General features: G+C 42.4%; 1 protein-coding gene and 1 long non-coding RNA gene across 9 annotated transcripts in view; one reads left to right on the top strand and one right to left on the bottom strand.

The window, feature by feature from the left end:
• Positions 1-20,030, top strand: part of PITPNC1 (phosphatidylinositol transfer protein cytoplasmic 1) — a 200,750-nt gene that overhangs the window by 143,593 nt on the left and 37,127 nt on the right. For all 5 annotated transcript variants that reach the window (XM_044984008.1, XM_044984012.1, XM_044984009.1 and 2 more), the window contains one exon: positions 17,855-17,950. In XM_044984008.1, the coding sequence (XP_044839943.1) occupies positions 17,855-17,950 (96 nt within the window). The remainder of the gene's footprint in view (positions 1-17,854; positions 17,951-20,030) is intronic.
• The window catches only part of LOC123346549, a 57,382-nt gene continuing 42,469 nt past the window's right edge, over positions 5,118-20,030 (bottom strand). For all 4 annotated transcript variants that reach the window (XR_006573012.1, XR_006573013.1, XR_006573014.1 and 1 more), the window contains one exon: positions 5,118-8,665. This is a non-coding gene — a long non-coding RNA (uncharacterized LOC123346549). The remainder of the gene's footprint in view (positions 8,666-20,030) is intronic.

Genomic DNA, 20,030 nt, shown 5'->3' with positions numbered 1-20,030 from the left:
ATATCTGTACAGCATCTAGGGCAATGGGGTCCTACTTCATGACTGGGACTCCTAATATTAATATTAATAACAATAATAACAATGCCTACAATACGGGCTCCATTCATGAACATTGACAGATGATACAAGTACAGGCCTGTCTCTGTCAGTTCCATCTTTTCTCACTGATTGCATGAAGAGTAATGCATAATGTGCATATTTCATTTTTATTTTGTCCATAAGATAAAATCAGCAAAATAAGAGATTGCTATGTGCATATATAAAAGCTCTATTTTGAATGCCAGCTCTGCATTGGTTAATAACAGATATGATGGAAGGGAATTTTGAAAGTTTTCTAATGCCTTAAATGGTATAAATTCACAGACATGAGTGGTATGACTTGCTGCTCGCTCTGTATGATTGGATTGTCCTGGCCTCCATGGAAAGGCATGTGTTCATTAATTGTTGACTTCACTTCTTGGTTCAGGCAGATATTTGTTTCTTCCTTTAGTCCTGTACCCATTCAGCATTTATTATCTCATATTAGATAAATTTCACTCCAGAAAAGGTGAGGTAGAGAATAGTCTGGATTTTCCCAATCAGTACTCCCCAAATTCTGCTCTGTTCCCACCACAGATACTGAGACTTTGTTTATTTTGTCCTTTTCGGGGATTGTGGCCAGACACAGTTTAGCTGTCGGTCACAAATAGTATCCGCCGCAGTCCTCCAGCTGGTAATAGGATCCATCCAAGGAGGACCACATGTACTGTAGATTTGTTATTATAAAAGTCATCCAGACTTGCAACGATCATTGGTCCTTACAGTATAATGATATTTATAGGACAGCCAAATGATAAAGTATTTGCTAGGCTATTTCTAAAGTGCTGCACATAAGAATGTACACTACATTTAATTTATGAACTGAGAGTATGCTTGAATTTTAAAAAGCAGACACCCTAAAAATGAAAAAAACTATGTTTATTCAAACTCAATTGTCTAGTCCTTAAATAGCCTATAATGGAGGATTACAGGAAAAAAAAGAAAGCATTTATTTTATTTGTAGCCAGGAGTTCTACGGGCTTTGGTTTTTATGGTTCTGTTTTCAAATTCAGATTAGTAAAGCAGCTGTCTACAATAGCTGTGATTTACCTTAATAAATAGCAATCCCTGTAAGAAAGATGTCTTGAAACGTCTTCTTGACGGTCCTCTCATTTACACTTCAAAAGAGATAGAGCCAGAGTTAGATATTGAAAAGATGATAATATACCAGGTCCGCGAACTGTAAAGTAGGTATAAATATTAAGTATTGTGACTAGATTTATGAGCTTTCGGCTGTAAAATGATAATTTTCTTCAATCCTCCTCTGATGTTTGTCACTTAATTTACAGTCATTAAGGCCAGCTATATTATTCTGATATTTCAATCACTGCCTTAGGAGGGAGCCCAAGACAGTGAGGGGACTCCATCTCAGAGACTCTTAAGGTAAACACGCTGTTTTCTCCACCCTCCATTCCCCCATACCAAAATAAATATAAATAGGGAATTGCACAGCTTGCCTCTCATTATACAGAAGGAGGGCCCAGTGGTTTGAGCACTAGCCGAGAACTTTGGAGACCATGGTTCAAATCCTTGCTCTGCCACAGTCTTTCCACATGATCTTGGGTAATCTCTCTGTGCCTCAGTTGTCCATCTGTAAAATGGGGGTGATACTTCTCTGCCTCACAGGCGTGTTGTGAGGATAAATATATGAAAGATTATGAGGCACAACAAAGATACTGTGGTGATGGGAGCTTGTGACAGAGTTTGAGTAGCCTCAGGCTGACTCACTTCTCTGTGTACTTGATAAGGGTCCCCACATGAGCGAAAGTGATGAGATAATTAAGTACCAAGTGATGTGATAATTAAATACCAGTCAACAAGGGGATTCAGCTGAGGACAGTTAAAAGAGAGAGCAGAAGGAAGGGCCAGAACATTGATGACCAGGATCTCAGGGAGGTGAAATCTCTCCCTGCCCTGTGGCTAGGGAGAAGGCAAAAGCCTTATGTTGTGGGGGGAACAAGGACTTGTGTAGCACACTGTAAATGAAGCATTTGGTGTTAAACTTGTCACTGATGTCCATGAGGACTATATGCAGTAAGGAGTGCGGAGTGAGGGAACCCTGCCCTGTGACAGGCCTAAACAGTAGATAGATAAAATGCAAAACCTTAGTTTCTGAAGGTCTAGATGTCTTTCTGCTTTGGTAGAGGATTTCATCAAACCAAAATTGAAATGGATTCCTTGTCTTCCCCCAGCCCTTCATCTGATATAGTACAAGAAATATTTTCTGTGCACATAAAAACACCTTTGAGCCAAATTCTTCCCTTGGAGATAGAGTTCCCATTGACTCTGATGGTAACAATTAGTTCTTTCTAACAGATGATCATATCCACTCCATTTTGTGCCTTGGGTTAGCACATGATCTCTCTGAATGGGACATGTGTTTGAAGATATTGATTGACCTCAAGCAATTTTAGTCTGAGGGGAATGACAGTGATTGCTGTCCACCCCTGAATCCTGTAAATCCAATAAGTGGAGTGGATTCTCCAGATTTGAATAACTGATATGTCAGAACTTGGGACACTCCCCCTAAGGGCTTTTGCTTCTTAGAAGAGTTGACATGAGTTGAACTCTTTGTGTGGGGATGTAGCATTCGCTTAAGCATGCCCCTTGCTCCTGCTCTGTCAATAAAAAGTGATGCGATAAGTGAACATTCAGGGAATGACACACATTTCCTCAGGTACTTAGCTCTGACGCAGATGTCCATACGGTTTGCTTATGTTTTTAGAGTTCATGTGGTGATAGATTCTCTTTAAGGACAGCTGGATGGGCCCTCATGGTAAAGGAGCAGTGACATCATGACAGCCAAGGAAGAGAATAAAAAAAGTCCAGGGAAAATATTTGACACTTGTTCTTCCCCCAATCATCATCATCATCATCAGATTTTTTTATTTAAGACTGGTAGGATCAGGGTCAATCAGATCGCTGAAGTATTTATATGTACAAAAGTGTATTCGATCTGAGAGACAATGCCTTTAGTTAGCTCAGTCAAAATATTCCTGAATAAAGTGAATAGGAGGTATATCTAAATTTTATTTGATTTAGGCAAACTGGGAAAATAGGATTTGGGGCCTAATTTATTCTAGGTTTACACAGGTTAACATCAGTGTACCCTGTCATGGTGCAAACTCCACCAGCAGATAAGATTACAGGAGCACAAGGCAGCAGCAACCTCAGTTTGAGGGCTAGAGGTGTTAAGGGTCGGTACAGCCCCAAAGGTGGATGAGCGGCTGGAAAGAGGGCACTGCCTGAGCTTCTCCCCCAGCCCCTAGAGCCCCCCCTCTCATAGCAGTTTCGCCTATAGAACTTTGACAGGAATTATAGCTGCCCTACCAACCTGCAAAGGGAGTAAGAGAGAAGAGAACAAATTGTGGCTGGGGCTACTCTGCCCTTGAAGTAACAGGGCCGGACTAGCATAAGTTACCCATCTAATTTCAAAATGGACTATATATTTGTCTTTACTGAAGTATCCATTTTGAAGATAGTCTGAATGGAACAAGGTTGTCATTGCTGATGTGATGTCCTGGGGCATTTAATCTATAGGAAATTTTTCAAGTATTAACAGTGATGAACAAAATACCTGCAAAAAATACAAAGGCAAAATTACTCAAAATCTGAGAAATCTTTTCACATTTCACTATGAATGAGAAAATGGGCCTATCTCGGCAAAAAATTCCACAGTCCACCAATTTGTCACTCAAAAATGAGCCAGGGAAGTTTGGATTTTCTGAATTTTTCAGTACAAAATTTTTTGTAAAATGTCACTGAAAAATCAAATCCGCACAAAGCCACCCAAAGTGAAATGGCAAAACCTTTCATGCAAAAAATTTTACCTGTTTCACACATCTCTCGTTGTTGTGCACCACAGAAGCTATGGGGGAGCCACCTCTGTCTGCTCCCTTATTTGTAAAGGAGCTTTGTGTTTTAGAAGCAATGGCATGTCATCTGTTGCAGAGTGAATTCTTTGCTTTGCTGAGACCTGTATCAATTCTGCTGAAATAATATTAAGCCATTAAATCATCTCCACCCCCATAATCCATTTATTAAAAGTCAATTTATATTGCATCCGTTTCTTACAGGCTGTCCAAGGAGTGTATATAAATGAATTAAATCTTGGTCTAGAACAACATTACAAGTTTCCAAGAACAAAATGTTTCACCTTTTTTTACACAGACCTTCAGTGACAGGTCTGTACACAGCTATATGTAATAGTTAGGCTGTTATAATCTGAAGTTAATATGTTCTCTCCAGAATACAAGTCAAATTATAGCAAGTGGATGTTTCATGCGTGAATCAGATGTCTTAACATTCTCACATGCGCACCCACACACACATGCAAAGAAAACAGAATTATTGATCCTTTCAGATGTATACTTCTCATTGGTCTGTCTGCACATCTTTGCTATCTACCAAAGCTAGGTCAGACAGCTACACGAGTCCTTTTGTGGGTGGGTTCAAAGCTGATATTAACCTCGTTATAAATATACACCAGCATTAAATGGTAATAAAAATATATAAAGGGAAGGAACAGCGTGTGCCGTGCATAGCTAGCGAAGAGCTGGTTTTAAGCTAGAGCTGCATGCCGCACGCTTTCTGGGCCAGGTGAAAGTTACCCTAGGCTAAGGCAAACTGTAGTTGTAGGTACAGTGTGGGCAGATGCTATTAAAATAAACGGTTCAGGCGCAGATACACATTTCACTTTCCTTGGGCTTTTCTTAGTGGTTGCAGAATTCTCATTATCTTTGATAGTCTTCTCTTTTTATTCAAGAATACATTTCTCCTGATACTTGGTCACTGAATTTTACTGCCTGGTTGGTGATAGTGGGAAGCAAAAGGTACAGTACTTAAAAGTAATTGAACAGTTGTCACAATAAAAAAAAATTATTTATAAATCTCTTGCCACCCTGTGCTGCTTGTAGTATAAAACCTATGCCCTTAAGAATATGACTGGTTTGTTACATTGAAGAATACCAGGAAAGTTTTTAATATGTGGAATAATAGAACAGGATACTCATTTTTTTGTTAGAGAGCTGTGGAGCGTTTATTAGCAAGAATACTGTACATACATCCTCTTAAGGGCAATACAAGACAGTAGCAAAGATTTAGAGGCATACTCATCTTTAAAAATAATAGGATGTGGTATCTTCACAATGGGCCACGTTTTGTGTATATAACTCTGAATAACGCTGTTGCAGTAGGAGCTACAAGCATAAATGTGGACCGAGAGAAGACTATACCTCCAATGTGCTCCTCGCTCTCCAACAGAATGCAGTGTCATCAACAGAATTTTGGTCCTATAAAAGATATTACCTCACCCACCTTGTTTCGGAATTGAGCATTTTTCAAATTAAAGCACAGAGGTGATGCTATTGTGTACATAACCTTGATGCAGAGGAATAACAGCAGTATTGTTCAACAAATTAATAGTCAGAACATGCTAAAAATAGGTGGCTAATAGGCAGATATTACTCGATATTTAGCCTCAAAACAGTGGAGTGTCATCATTTAAAGTTAGGAAATCTTTTCCAACTTATAGTTCTGATTCTGCAAACCTGGGAAGTGATTGAATGTACAGTGTTACATCATGCTTCTAAAAATATGCTCCTTCCTCTTTAATGTGCAACTTTGCAGTGTCTGTTGCCATATAAAGAAACATGCAGCTGGAGTAAAATTAAGTTGTAGGTATTACCTAAAATACAAGGGTGACAAGCAAAGCTGTTTCTGGTTCTGCTCTTTTATTTTTAGTTTTTTGGTTGCTCTCTTACTTAGTAAAGTGGAAGCTAGTTATCGCAAACCCTGATATAGCGCAGTTCCACTAAATCCTGACATGGAACTCTGGCTAGAGTGAACGTCTGTTCATTTCTGTTTGAAGGGAAGTTGTGCCACAAAACATGCTGACTTCAATAGAGAGCGTTCAGTTGTACTCTAATTTAGCCTTGATACCCCTTTATAAAATAGAAATATGCTAATTATGAGCACCTCTTATTACATCATTGCAAAATGTGCCTGAATCACATCATAGGTTCTTTTTAGGGACAACTTTATCTGTACTATATTGATAATGTTTGGCAGTATTAATTGCACTGTTTACTTGTGTCCTACAGGTTTGCAATGAAACTTATTCATTGTGAAGAGAGCCCCACCTAATGGCTTTTTTGACAAACACAGGCAAACATGCAGGGAGATTAGGCTCAAAGTCACATGGTATGGAGGGCCCAAACCTTGCTGAACCATGGGTGTTGGAAGTAGGGGTGCTACCGCACCCCCTGGCTTGAAGTAGTTTCCATCATACACAGGGTTTATGATTTGGTTCAATGGCTCTCAGCACCCCCACTATACAAATAGTTCCAGCACCCCGGTGCTGAACACCTTTACAAATAGTCAGTCCCATGCGCCCGCACAGGCTTTATGGAAAACAGAATTGAGCCCATTATGACAGAGGGCTATTAACCAGACAAAATCATCTTACCTCTAACTTCTAAAACTTCAACAAATAGTAGAGAGGCCATGCACGGCAAGTCCAGTACCTGGTCCTGCATACAGATGTGATGGCATTCAAAAACTAATCACTGCTCAGTAGTAGTGGGGGAGTGTGGTGCACTATTTGTAAAAATGATCCCTCTTCACCCCAGGACAAATCTAAACAAACTACACTTCATATGAGGGAACTAATAGTGAGGGCTTGACACAGAGCTAAAAAAGGGAGAGGAAGGTTATAAATATACAACTACCTTTTTGAAGTTCACACCATGGCAGACAATGTCGTCGCTCATTTTCAATGGGCCAGATTTACAGCTGGTATAAATAGGTGCAATTTCATGGTCTTAAATGGGGCTGCCCCTGCTTAAAGACATTGATGGCTATGGTGCAATGTGTCCAGGCAGATAATTATCCTGGGTGAACAGGTATTGCAACATAAACCAAATCCGGCAGTCTTTACTCAGGCAAAATTCCCATTCAAGCAAATTAAAGAGATTTTTTTTTTATTATTTTAAAATTTGGGCTTGGGTTAACCAACCTTTTTTAAAGCTAAATTACAAACCTCAGAAAACAGAGGTTTATAATGGAAATGCTGACACAAGCTGCTATCTGATGCTGTGGTATTAAATTGGAAATTAGCCAACAGTTCTGGCTTTATGCCAATCCAAGGAGATTGAAATCACAAGTTAGAGAGTGTAGGCTTTGTGCCAGATTTTTAATAGAAAAAATAAAATGTTCATATTTACAATCCTTTTTGCAATGTTACACCACTATTTATACATAAACAAACATCTTTCCTCAACGTACCAAAATAAACCCCACTGTCTTGGGTTTTGTTTCATAAAATTTTTAATTCTCCAGTTAAACATTCTCTCCCCCTCCACCATTTTCCTTACAGGCTTACTTCTGAATCTTCTATAGATCGATAGGCGTATTCTGGACAACTTGGTGAAACTTAGTTCTAATGAAAATAACCAGGATGTGGGAGTGGTGACCAGCAAATAGCTGGTTGTCAAGGTTTTAGAAAGGAAATTCACAGGCAAAAAATTAGAATACTATTTTAAAATGGTGAGGTTTTTTAATTAAACCAACTATCTAATCACCTAATGGGCACCTGAAAAAAACAAAAACCTGGTGGTCTATATAGAGAGGAATAGCATTGTTTTGACTCTTGATACAATCAGGTATTAATAGTTGGTGTGTGCTGTTGGAGTGGCAGGCTGTGATAAAGGATGCACTACAAACACAAATCAGCATACCTGCAGTTCCATATTCAGACTCATTCAAGGCTCACATACGTGTTGGCAATGCACTCCATTGGGGTATGAGAGATTCCCAGGGTCAAAACCAGCCTAGCAATCTTCATTCTCCTCATACACCCGTATAAAAGCATTTGTTGAGTGTTAACAAGCATTCATTTAGCTGGTATTCTAAAAATCTGTGTGGCCTCATTTTAGGTTTATGCTTTCTGGGTCCAGGCTCTCATTCAGATCAATGGGAGGTCTGTTTGCAGAGCAAACATACGCGTAGGACCAAGCCCAAGTGCAAAGAATCAAGAGAGGTATGTTGGTGTAGCTTCAGCGTGGCTGGGCTGGATTTTCATTGCTTTAGAAAGAGGAGTATGTAGTTGTCCAAGGGTGCTCTTGCTGTAGGAGGCATAAGGATAGTAGCGATGAGTCGGTCAGGTTCTTCTTGGTGTAAGAAGTTACAAAATAGCGAGCTAGGAAATAGCTCAATGTATTTGTTATTAGGAAGGGAGTTTTTTTACATCTAGGGCATTCGTTCAATTCTAGCTCAGCTCAGAAATGGTCAACAGCCATTAGTCTGGCTGCTTGTAAATCTACGTGAAAGTAGTTTGTGGTCTCAGTTCACTTCCTAATGGACAGGAACCCACATCACAAAATCCACCACACCAACCAGTGCTCATTGATGTATGTTGGTGGTCTCCGGAAAGGGGTTAGGACTAAGCTGGCCATAGAAATTAAATATCCTGTAGAAGTGGTCCTTCTCCTACAGAGTTGGCAGGCAGCTGTGCTTGTTTTCTGGATGAATAGGAGACTTGAGCCTTCAAAACTCTGAGTCCGGCTCCTTCCTCAAGTACTAAATTCACCTAAAAATGTTAAAATAAAAAAGAAAGAAAACAAAATGGCAAAATTTCAGCAAAAGATACAAAGGCACTGGAGACGCTTCAGCAAAACACACTACCTATTCAATCCCATTATCAAAGCACTTGCTGTTCCTATTCCAAGGAACAGGAAAAACAATAACAAATGTTGAGCCATGAAAAGGATTCTGTAACCAGAGTATCTGAATAAATAAAGAAAAAAGTTTCCATTCTAGCAGTTGCTAAGGAATCACCGCCCTGGGAAGTGAAGAAAGAGTGCCAATTACAGCTAAAATCCCCCCAAAATGTTGTATTTCAGGGAGGAAAGTTCTATGGCAGGGCTGGTTACAACAGACTGATGAATCTGCAACTGCAGAGGGAGCCTGGTTTGAGGGAAAATCTGCCCAGGCAGTGGGCTTACTTCTTTATAAACCTACGGAGATTAGGTCCCAACATCAGTGCCACCAGGTCTGTTGCCCTCTGCACAGTTATCCAAATAGTGACCCCTTTGTAGTTTTAAAATATTGAACCTATTGTACGGGGCTGGAATCCCGTCTCCATTATGGGGACCTGGTTTTAGGGATGTGAACATCAGGACGAGGGCAGTCAGGCCTAGTGATCAGAGTTGGGAGTCAGAAACCAAAGCAGGGGATCGGAGGCAGAGTCAGGAGTCAAATCCCAGGTCAAAGCCAGGGGTCGGCCCTCATTACATTTTGGTACGTGCAGCTAATTCAATAATTTTCATACGGATTCAGAAGAGGTGGGGGGAGGGTAATTGTGGAGAACATCTTGAAAATACATATACGGAAGCTAGCTTGCTTGTTGGTACTTTAGCACACAGCTACAGCAAGTGAGCCTCGTGAGGGTAGTTAGCACACATTGTTTTAGAATATATTTAAAAAAACAATACTCGCAGGGAGAACAAAACCAACTGCTGCATGAGGATGGTACAACTTGTTCCCTTCTTTTTCAGTAGTAGACACTAGATACAATCTTCTGCAATTCTTAAGTGGTTTGGGCCTGTTCCCATTTTTTTGTGTCTTAGGTAGGAAGCAGAGCCAGTAATTGGCTGTAAGGAGACATGGCTGGTAATACAATTAGAGAGAGGCCCTGATACACTCATTCTCTGGGCCTGAGGAAACATTGGCTGCAGAACACTTATAACGCCATGTTTGACACTTCACAGAGCAACTTTATAACAACAATAATTCTTATTCCTTTGAAAACACTTACATTAAGAGAATGTTATGGTTGCACAAAGAAGCACTCAAAAGCTAGTAACCTTAACGCTGCCCACTTTTTTTATCCATCACAGCCAATGATCATCTATTATTCCTCATGTAATACAGCATATCATACTTTTTTCCTGCTGCCTTAGAAATCCTGTCATCGCATCTTGTAGTAATTTGTACTTTTTTGTGTGTGCCTTAGAGTCCTCATAAGTTATTTATAACCAGTAAACCATCTTACACAACGTACTACAGATAAAGCATAACACATAGTTGGTGGAAATTAGCTGACACATACAGGCCACCTACATTTTCACCTGAATTAGCTTTGTAGTTAACTGTCTCATCCCTTGAAGTACACTAAAGGAAGGTGGTGCTGCTGGCTGAAAAGAAATGTCATGGCTGAGAATAAAATCTGTCTGGGGATTGGTCTCGCTTTGAGCAAGCAGGGGGTTGGACTAGATGACCTCCTGAGGTCCCTTCCAACCCTGATGTTCTATGAAAATACATATCTTAGAAAGAGAACCTAGTTAGCACCAAAACAGCCCATCCCACATCTTATGAGATCCGGAGGCAGGAGCTTCTATGTTGCAAAACATATGAGCTGTTCAGCTCTAACATTTCTAGGTGCACAGATAATGAGGCCAGGGCACCTGCAGACATTCACCATGCACCCTCACAGCATTTTTACTGCACAGTATGGTCCAGTGGGTAGAGCACTAGACCAATAATCAGGAGTTCTATTCCTGACTCTTTCACCAGCCTGCTGTGTGACCCTGGGCAAGTCACTTTGTTTCTCTGTGCCTCTATTTCCCTTCCCACCCTTTGCCATGTCTGTTTAGATGAGAAGATCTCCATGACATGGGGCTGTGTCTTACTATGTTTATGTATGACATCCAGCACAATGGAAACTTTAAGCTCTGTTATAATACAAATAAGCATAACTATGCGAGCCATGCAGACAGATACAATGGATCCTTCCTTCGTGTACACTTTATGAGCAAGAAAACTCTGTGTAAAATGTACTGTGAATGCAAAGAGAGTCATTTTCAATGGGTTATTAATTGGTCAAATCAAAAACCAGTTTTCACTGGAGTGTGCTCACTCACACTCATTATCTAGGCCCAATTTCTGTTTTCTTTCCTGAGCCATTTTGGTACTAGAACTTGAATTCTGCAAGATTTCTTTTCCTAATGGGGAATATGTTTATTTTTTATGCTCCTCATATTAAAAAACTGTGGAACTGCTTTTGCTCAAACTTAAAAAAAAAAAAAAAAGTTCAGGCAGATATGAGGCCTGGAATATTTCAGCCTGAACGGGGGAAGTTATAAATGAATGAAAACAGGAATGGAAAGACGTGCAAATGTAGCTGTCTTGTCGAGACCGATGTGCACACCATCATGCTTGTAGTATTTTCCCTTCGAAGGGCTCTGAGTTTTTCATAAACTTCAAGGCCTGATTTTTCAACTGTGGCCACTAATTTTGGGTGCCTCATTTTTTGAGTGCCCAACCTGAGATACCGTGGGCCTTATTTACAGAAGTGCTGAGCAGCCACAGCTCCCATTGACTCCATCGGACATTACAGCTGCTTAGCACATCTGAAAATCAGGCCCTAAGGCCTGGTCTACACTGGGGGGGTGATTGACTTAAGATACGCAACTTCAGCTATGAGAATAGCGTAGCTGAAGTCGACATATCTTAGGTGGACTTACCTTGCATCCTCACAGTGCGGGATCAAATGCCGCCGCTCCCCCGTCGACTCCGCTTCCGCCTCTCGCCACGGTGGAGTACAGGAGTCGACAGCAGAGCGATCAGGGATCGATTTATCGTGTCTACACTAGATCCGATAAATCAATCCCCGATAGATCAATCACTACCCGCCACATCGGCGGGTAGTGTAGACCTACCCTAAGTGTTGCACGTTGAGTGCCTCTGAATCTATGAAAATGCAATCTACAATAGCTAAAAGTTGTTCTATCGTGCTCCTATGGGGTTTAGGCTTTAGTTATATAAGGTGAAATTCACTCTGTGCAGAGGTCTAGAACAAGGCCAGTGCACCACTTAAATCCCACTTAAGTCTTATTTGAGGGCTTAAATGGGACTTAAATGCTGTGTCGGCCTTATATAGGCCTCCCTGCAAAGGAATGAGTGTCACTCATACAGCATAGTAGATCCTGGGTCCTTCTCTTTCTAAGATAGGGTGACCAGACCTGATTTTATCGGGACTGTCCCGATATTTACTTGTTTGTCCTGCATCCCGACCAATGTTCGGTCGAGACGCGAATTGTCCTGATATTTTGCCTTCCGGAACACAGGTGGAGGGGGCTTGCGCCCCAACTCCACACTGATTCTGCCCCTTCCCTCCCCCATTGGATCCCTCCCCAAATTCTCACCCTTGCCCCACCCCAGCCCCGCCCCCTCACTGTCCCATTGGATCCCTCCCCAAATCCCCGCCCTGGCCCCACCTCTTCCCCAAGCACGCCACATTCCTCCTCCTCCCTCCTCCCTCCTCCCTCCCAGGCTTGCGCGAATCAGCTGTATGTCAGCGCAAGTGCTGGAGGGAGGGGGGAGAATCAGGACGTAGCAGGAGGCAGAGCGGAGGCAAGCTGGTGTCGGGGGGCAGGGTGTCGAGCTGCTGGTGGGTGCTCAGCCCCCACCAATTTTTCCTATGCTCCGGTGGCTCTTGGTGTTTTTGCTTTTGTTTTGGTTTTTTCCTCCGCCGCCAGCTCATGGGGGGTTTTTTTTGTTTGTTTTTTTGCTTCACCGGCACCCCCACCCTCCCACCCCGCATCCCAGTATTTCACGTCTCTCATCTGGTCACCTTATTCTAAGAGAAACACTGCCTTACAGTCTAGAAAAGAATTCACCATCAGTTTATTTTTAGGGGGAAACTATAGTAATTTCCTTCCCTTTAAAATGATCTGGCTCCTGCCCCTAATCCTTCACTAGCTTCCCAACCAGGGAGTGCATTTGCCCTTTTCCCCCTACGGTTGCTTAGTTTGTATTATCACTTGCTGTAAATGAAATGGATGCTGTTTAATTCAATCTGCGGTTTCAGGGTCTCTGTATGATTTCTCCCCACCCCTAGGGCATATCACACACAACTCACTGGAACTGAGCCATCCTATTGGTAATGATGACTGGCATATCACATCTCCAAACACTTGGGCTCTAGCAAACTCCTGAGTGTCTGTGCCAGTTGCATGGGGAGGACTTGCAGGAAATTGCCTCAAGACTGAGTCTTTAAGGGATAAATCCTGCTCACTCTATGCTATATAATTGATTTGAGTGGGATTATTCAAATGATTCAGGCAAGCAGGGCTTAAACCATAGCCAGGAGCTTTCTGAGTTTATTTAACTTTCAGGGCAAAGCGGAGTTTTCTAAAAGTACCATAACAGGGATGCCTATTCCTGCTTAAGCCTAGTAAAATTCTGTCCTCCACTTAGAATTGTAAGGGGTATTAAGGCCTTGTAAAAGAGAACTCATCAATTTGGGTTTAGCTTGCACTAAAATATGCATGTTATTAAGATGAGAGTCTGATATACCGCCGAGATTATTTGCTGGTGGAGGGAATTGTCATCAGGCACTGAGGCCAACAACATGATTGCTGCCTTGGTGGTAGAGGATCTGCTTGAAATATTTAATCCCTCAGTTTGCCAATTATCACCATTCTGTCATAGTCCAGGCGACTACCATTATCTCTAGTTAATTTCCTAGCATGCGGCCTGATAATAAGATTCAATTACTTTATTTATATTTAAACAGCAATTTTAAGGAAAGCCTCCATAAAAGCTTGAGGACCTGAAGAGTTAACTAAAATGTGTCGCATAGGGTGAGGTGGTCTCCTGAGTTCCTAAGAGGCACAGCACAGAAAACAGCTCAGCGGGAGAGGGGGCTAAGACGGTTTTAAGCCACCTTTGTACCCTCCTGATCCTGAGCTGCTCTGGGGGCCTCAGTGACAGCAGCTTGGGGGCCATACTGCTGTTCAGAATCTCTGCAATGCTGCAGAAGAGGGCCTGTCTGGATTCTGCCATTCCTGGGCTGGGGGAATCCTCCCTTGGCCAGATCACGGCTTTTCAAGCCCTTTTATACTGCTCTGGCCCTTTCACCCCACATAAAGGGGCCGGATTGGAGATGAGGATTGTGCCCATAATCTTTTTTTATTTTTCCATTAATGCAAGGTTATTAGGGAGAATTAAATGCCTAGTGGTTAGGAGATGCAACCTTGTCCCCCTTGTGCATAGGTTGTATTATGTATTACTATGTAGGGAGTTGGAGCTAGGATAGGCTTTGCTTATGATAGGAACATTCAGTTACATAGACTCAGTGCTGTTCATGGAAGGCCTGATTCTCACTTACACTAGGGCTCTTTTACACTACACTGGCAGTGTGAAGGGGCCTTAAAATGGGCATACAGATATACCCACTATAAAGGAGTCTACGTGTTACTGAGAACCATGCCCAGAATCTAATTTCTTATCTTAGCACTGAGGGCTTTCTTCAGTATCAGAGGGGCAGCCATGTTAGTCTGGATCTGTAAAAAGCAACAAAGAGTCCTGTGGCACCTTATAGACTAACAGACGTATTGGAGCATGAGCTTTCGTGGGTGAATACCCACTTCGTCAGATGCACCCACAAGGTCAAACAAGTACCCTCACAATTCACTAAGAAAGAATCATAGATTGGCTCTGTTTAAAGCAGCACAAAGAACCATGGGATGTGACCCGAGAAGTCCTACTTCCTCACCTGAGTGAGTGCAGAACCAGTGTGAATGCAATCAAGTGGGCGTACTTGAGTATAGTTTTGTAGTCTAGCTGTTCACACCCAAATTGGGATAATCCACGTGCTCAGACCCAAGTGTCAATTGTTCAGGTTAACTCTGCAGAGAATACATACTCTAAGTGTTCAGTCAGATGGCGGAAACTGACAGTGCCTACGACTTGGGCTAGATTTGAGCCAGAAACCTAGGAGAGAAAAGGTAGTGAAGCTCGCATTACATAGTAGAAAGAAAAGAAATGGGAGTAAATTGAAAAGCATTTGTTTTTGTTTCTGTGCCGTGATATCTTTCTTTAGGCATCAAAAGCTTCTTCTAACGTTGTCCCAGGGCTTTTTTTTTTTTTTGGCGTTTTTATTTGTTCTAAACAAACGACTTTATCTTGATACAAAATAGCCCAATTAAAATCTACTGTCTGTTTTTCTGTTATTTTGTGGGTGATTTAATCTGACTGGGAAACGTCTCTTGAGCAGTTTTCATCCCTCTTGGAAAATGGAAGCGCACAGATGTTTGTATATTGTAGTAAAGTGTGCTCTCTCGCTCTCTCTCTCTCGCTCTCGCTCTCTTTCAAAATGACTCTTCAGATTTAATAATATTTAACATTCAGCCTTTCTACAATTTCTCCTTTATTAACAAAGCATTCTTGTCATTCACTCTCAGCACACTTGCAAATATAGCTGCACAGATTGGGAGCCTTACGTTTCTTTTTGTGGGCTTTAATCTCTTTTTTTAAAACTTTTTAATTTCTCCAGACTCTTAATTTTGATTGCAAAAGCAATCAAACCATCCCCCCTGTGGGCTTTAAGAATATCCCGGAGTATTTGGCTAGAAGAGGCAATAAGAGAATTAGACCTAAAAAAGAAATCAATCTTGTACTCTAATGACTTCTTATTTTCCACTGCTGATAAAACTAGGGGATTAAATCTCCATCTGCAAATCTTGTGAGGACAGTCTAAGAAAAGAACACGGACCAATGATTACATGATGACTTGGGCTAGTAATGGGGAGCCGGGCCTCATGCAGCCAACTTTTGGAGTTAAGGAAACAGTCTATGTACTAGTGCCAAATTGGGGTGAGGAGGAGGAGGGGTAATGGAGATGGAGAGGGATGGGATAATAGTTTCTTCCTCCTAAATTAACCCTTTGAGGATGGTACATTTTTATGTGCATTTCTAACCATTCACTTGGCTGACAAACTAGCAAAGGCTAGGGATTTAACTGAACAGCCTCCAGGCCAGGGGCGGCTCTAGGTTTTTGGCCGCCCCAAGCAGTCATGCCCGGGAGGCGCCCCCGAGCCGCGGGAGCAGCGGACCTCCCGCGGGCATGACTGCAGAGGGTCCGCTGGTCGCGCGGCTCGGCTGGACTTCCCGCAGCTGCGGGCGGTTCGCAGGTCCGGCGGCTCCGGTTGAGCTGCCGCAGTCATGCCTGGGGGAGGTCCACTGGAGCCGCCGGCCGAGCGTCCCCTCCGCAGTCATACCTGCGGCAGGTCCGCTGCTCCCGGGGCTCCGGTGGACCTCCCGCAGGCATGACTGCGGCAGGTCCGCCGGCCCAGCCTGCCGCCCCCCCGGGAAAGGGCCGCCCCAGGCAGGTGCTTGCCCCGCTGGGCTCTGGAGCCGGCCCTGCTCCAGGCATCTGTCCACCTGACCTCTTTCAAACTTTTTTAAAGGGAGAAAAAAATTAAAATATGTGTAATTTATAGGTTCTGCTAGAAGATTGAGCCTGCAACATCTAGTACACAGCTGAATGGACAATGTCAGATTAAAATACATATTTTTAAGAAAATTTCTTACCTGCGTTACTAATAGCAACCTGTTAAGAATTTACAAACTGGCCTAGCCCAACCTCCTGCCATATACCGGTATTTGCCCATTTCCAGTCTCTCTTTCATTATGAATGCTGTATATTGAATAGTTATGTCTCTTGCAGAAATACCAAACTGGCAGTCCTGGCTACTGCGTAGCGTTGGCATTTTGTATCCTTATATCAAATTAATTGTCCCACTGGGCTGAAATGAAACAGATTTATCTTTTTTGTATGTTCATTAAATTTATTTTTCAAGCAAGGGATATATATATTTCCTGAAAACGTTAGCCGTAGAGCATGGCACTACTCAGGTAAAACACACTCCTGGCCAGTTCTTGTCCTTGAATGTGCATGCATGGCTCTCCTGAATTTAGGACCACCTTAACCTGGCCACCATTTTTGTGCCCACAAAACACTGCAGACACAGCATACGTCATTGAGATGCCCATGTAATTGATTTGTGGACACAGTCAGGTAGTTAGGCATAGAAATTGCCTAAATTGTACATGCAAATAATTGTGGTTCCAAAAGTGCACCCCCAGTATGTAGGTGCAGAAATGGAGCCTGGCCTTTCAAATCTGGTCCTAAAGGATTTAAATCCATAGGAGCTTCATGCACACACCTGAGAGCAGAACTTTATCCTGTGACTTTACAGTTTCCTCAACCTTTTAATCTGTAGGATTCAACCAGAATCCTGAGTCTCAGTATAACAGCAGAGTCAAAGCTTTGTCTCATTTCATACACATGCACAGATACATTTCATCATTGTCCCGAAAGTAGAATAACTCTTCTAGAAAGAACAAAAGAAATTTGAGTCTGGAAAGTCAGCTTTTCCCTTGATGGTGATATCTGGCCCAACAATTAGAGAAGGCGACATAAATAATAATCCTTTGACTAAATATCTGCTTTACCCAGTAGTCACTAAGGGCTGGAGCCTACAAAGGTGTGCACAGTGACATGGAAAGGAGTGGATGGAGCAGAGAAGCAGCAAGGGGCACTATTAAGTACAGTCCAGTACCTCCTGGCTTGAAGCAGGAGTGATTAAATAGCCCAAAACAATGGCTGCTGCACACTCCTCTTAAGCAGCAGTTGGATCCTGCTTAGGAATGTATTGCTTGTTGTTTGCCTCCTTGGTCACGCCCACGTTCTCCCCTGGGCCTCATTGCATGCTCTGGCACGTGTACAGGGCCTCTGGATTCTGCGGATGGCTTGGCTTTATGTGGAACATGGAGTGCTGCTGCAAGCGTTCCAAGCATGAGGTCAGATTCCTCTGCACTGTGCGCTCTGCTGTTCTACAAGCCATTGGCTCAGCCCCTCACAATGCCTAGTAACCACTATTGCAGCTGGAACTGTCCTGTTGTAAAGTTAAAGTTTCTTTAAATCTTGCAGATTTTTGACAACGAAGCCAAAGATCTTGAGCGAGAAGTCTGCTTTATCGATATTGCCTGTGATGAAATCCCTGAGCGCTATTACAAAGAATCAGAGGTAAGAGTATAAAACAGTGAAGAAGGAATGTAGCCTAGAGTTCATTTGTCACTGGTAGGGTTTTTTTCTACATATTTGACCCGTTGCAGAACCCAGATGCTGCTCACTAGGAGCTTCAGAGAATCCTCCACTGCAGTGCTAAAATGTTGTCCAGATTTGTCTTTGTACTTTCAAAAATAGGTTCTTTTTCTTCAAAAGCATCGGAGAAGGCTTTTAAACAATACATGGATTGCTCTGCAGTCTGCTTACAGGGAACAGACACACTTCCGGTTGATCTTTGTTTGACATGGCATCCATATGCAAAATTTGTGGATCTCTTTTAAGATCTTAAGATGTTCATATGAATTATAAAAGGTCCTTGATGGGACTGTTTCGTGTATATGGAAGGACAGGGCTAGGAAAGAGTTCTTAGGATTCAAACTAGTTTTGTATTTTCAAATAAAATTGTACTGATCATTAGTCTAAAAATGTGGGCTAGAGCTATAGATTATAGAGGGATCTGGAAGTGACCCCTATATTTAGGTTGCCTAACAATTTCCATTATAAAAGACACTTGCATTCTTTTCTTTGAGAAGTTCTTAAATCTCCAGTTTACAACAGGCCTTTGATATTTAACAGGGGAAATGTTCTCAGGGCGGAGAAGTGCCTTGTCTTTGTTCTGTGAAATTCTGTTTGACTTGTGTTGTTATAAACTGTTCAAAATCACAATTTTCTTTCTCTTGCTTGCATTCCTCAGAAAGCATTGGCAGCCTGCATAAATAATAACTAACACCAACATTCTAAGGCTGGGCTGCTGCAGCACATGCTTTATTGCGAACACCTGGGAGCAGTGTTAGGGGTGAGGAAAAAGAGCTGAGCTGGGCTCCTCTCCACCCCTGTGTCCAGCATATGACCAAGTCCCCCTCTAGAGGCACTACATTGGGCAGGAACTCCTACCCCCCACCTACCAGGAGCAGCTTCCCCTCCATCCACCCCAGAAATCTCCCCAGACCCATCACCTGGTCCCACCAGGGGGCACCTCATGGGGCAGGAAGTTCCCCAATTCCCACTGTAGGGAAGGGGGAGATAGAGCGATTCATGGGCCAGGCTCATCATCCCCTTGGCCATCCCTTAGATCCAGTACTTCAGCCCACTGGTCCACCCACAGCAGCTGCTGCTGCTGCTAGTTAGTGTAGTTAGTCCTGTAGCTCAGGTGGTAGCAGTGTGCACTGTGGTCCTGAAGGTTCAGAGTTCAGGCTGCTGCTGATTCATAGATGTTATAGTCAGAAGTGGCCATTATGATCATCTAGTGTGACCTCCTGCATAACACAGGTCATAGAATTTTGCCAAGTGATTCCTTTATCAAGCTCAAGACTTTTGCTTAAGATGCATGCTGAGAAGTTGTTACAATGCACATAATATAATTACATATAAAATAACTATGCTATTCTGCCATCTTGTGCACTGCATATGCATTATAGTAGAGTCTTTAATTATTTGATAACATACTATTTTTTCCATAGGATCCCTGCTTTGTCTGGGGCACAAGCTCAAAGCACAAAGGGGCTGAATTAAGCTTGCATGAGCAACCATAAATCTGGCATTTCCTAACATTCAAATGCTCAACGTTATAACCTAAATGCTGTTCTTTTAACATAGTTTTTTCTATGTAATATATAGGGTGAGATTTTCAGAGAAGCCTAGGGGATGTAGACACCCAAAACTCATTGAAGTTCAATGAAGACTGAGCGCCTAACTCTCTTAATTCATCCGAAGAAGTGGGCTGTAGCCCATGAAAGCTTATGCTCAAATAAATTTGTTAGTCTCTAAGGTGCCACAAGTACTCCTGTTCTTTTAACTCTCTTAAGCTTCTTTGACAATTTCAGCCACGTGTTTCAATAATCTAAAGTGTGCTGAAGGGCTCCCGCCTTTAGGTGGATGCAATTTACAGCTGCAGAATTAACACCCACCCTTCAGTGGCAAGTGTGAGCACTTTCGCCTCACACTACGCAACTGCAGGTTCAAAGCAGGTAGCTAGAGGGAGAACTACTCCCATTCATGCCTGCTGTTCATTCTGGAGGCACAATTTGCTTCTGCAGAA

The sequence above is a fragment of the Mauremys mutica genome, chromosome 12 (assembly GCF_020497125.1).
Source record: "Mauremys mutica isolate MM-2020 ecotype Southern chromosome 12, ASM2049712v1, whole genome shotgun sequence".
Taxonomy (NCBI): Eukaryota; Metazoa; Chordata; order Testudines; family Geoemydidae; genus Mauremys; species Mauremys mutica.
This window is presented reverse-complemented; position numbering and strand designations above follow the sequence as displayed.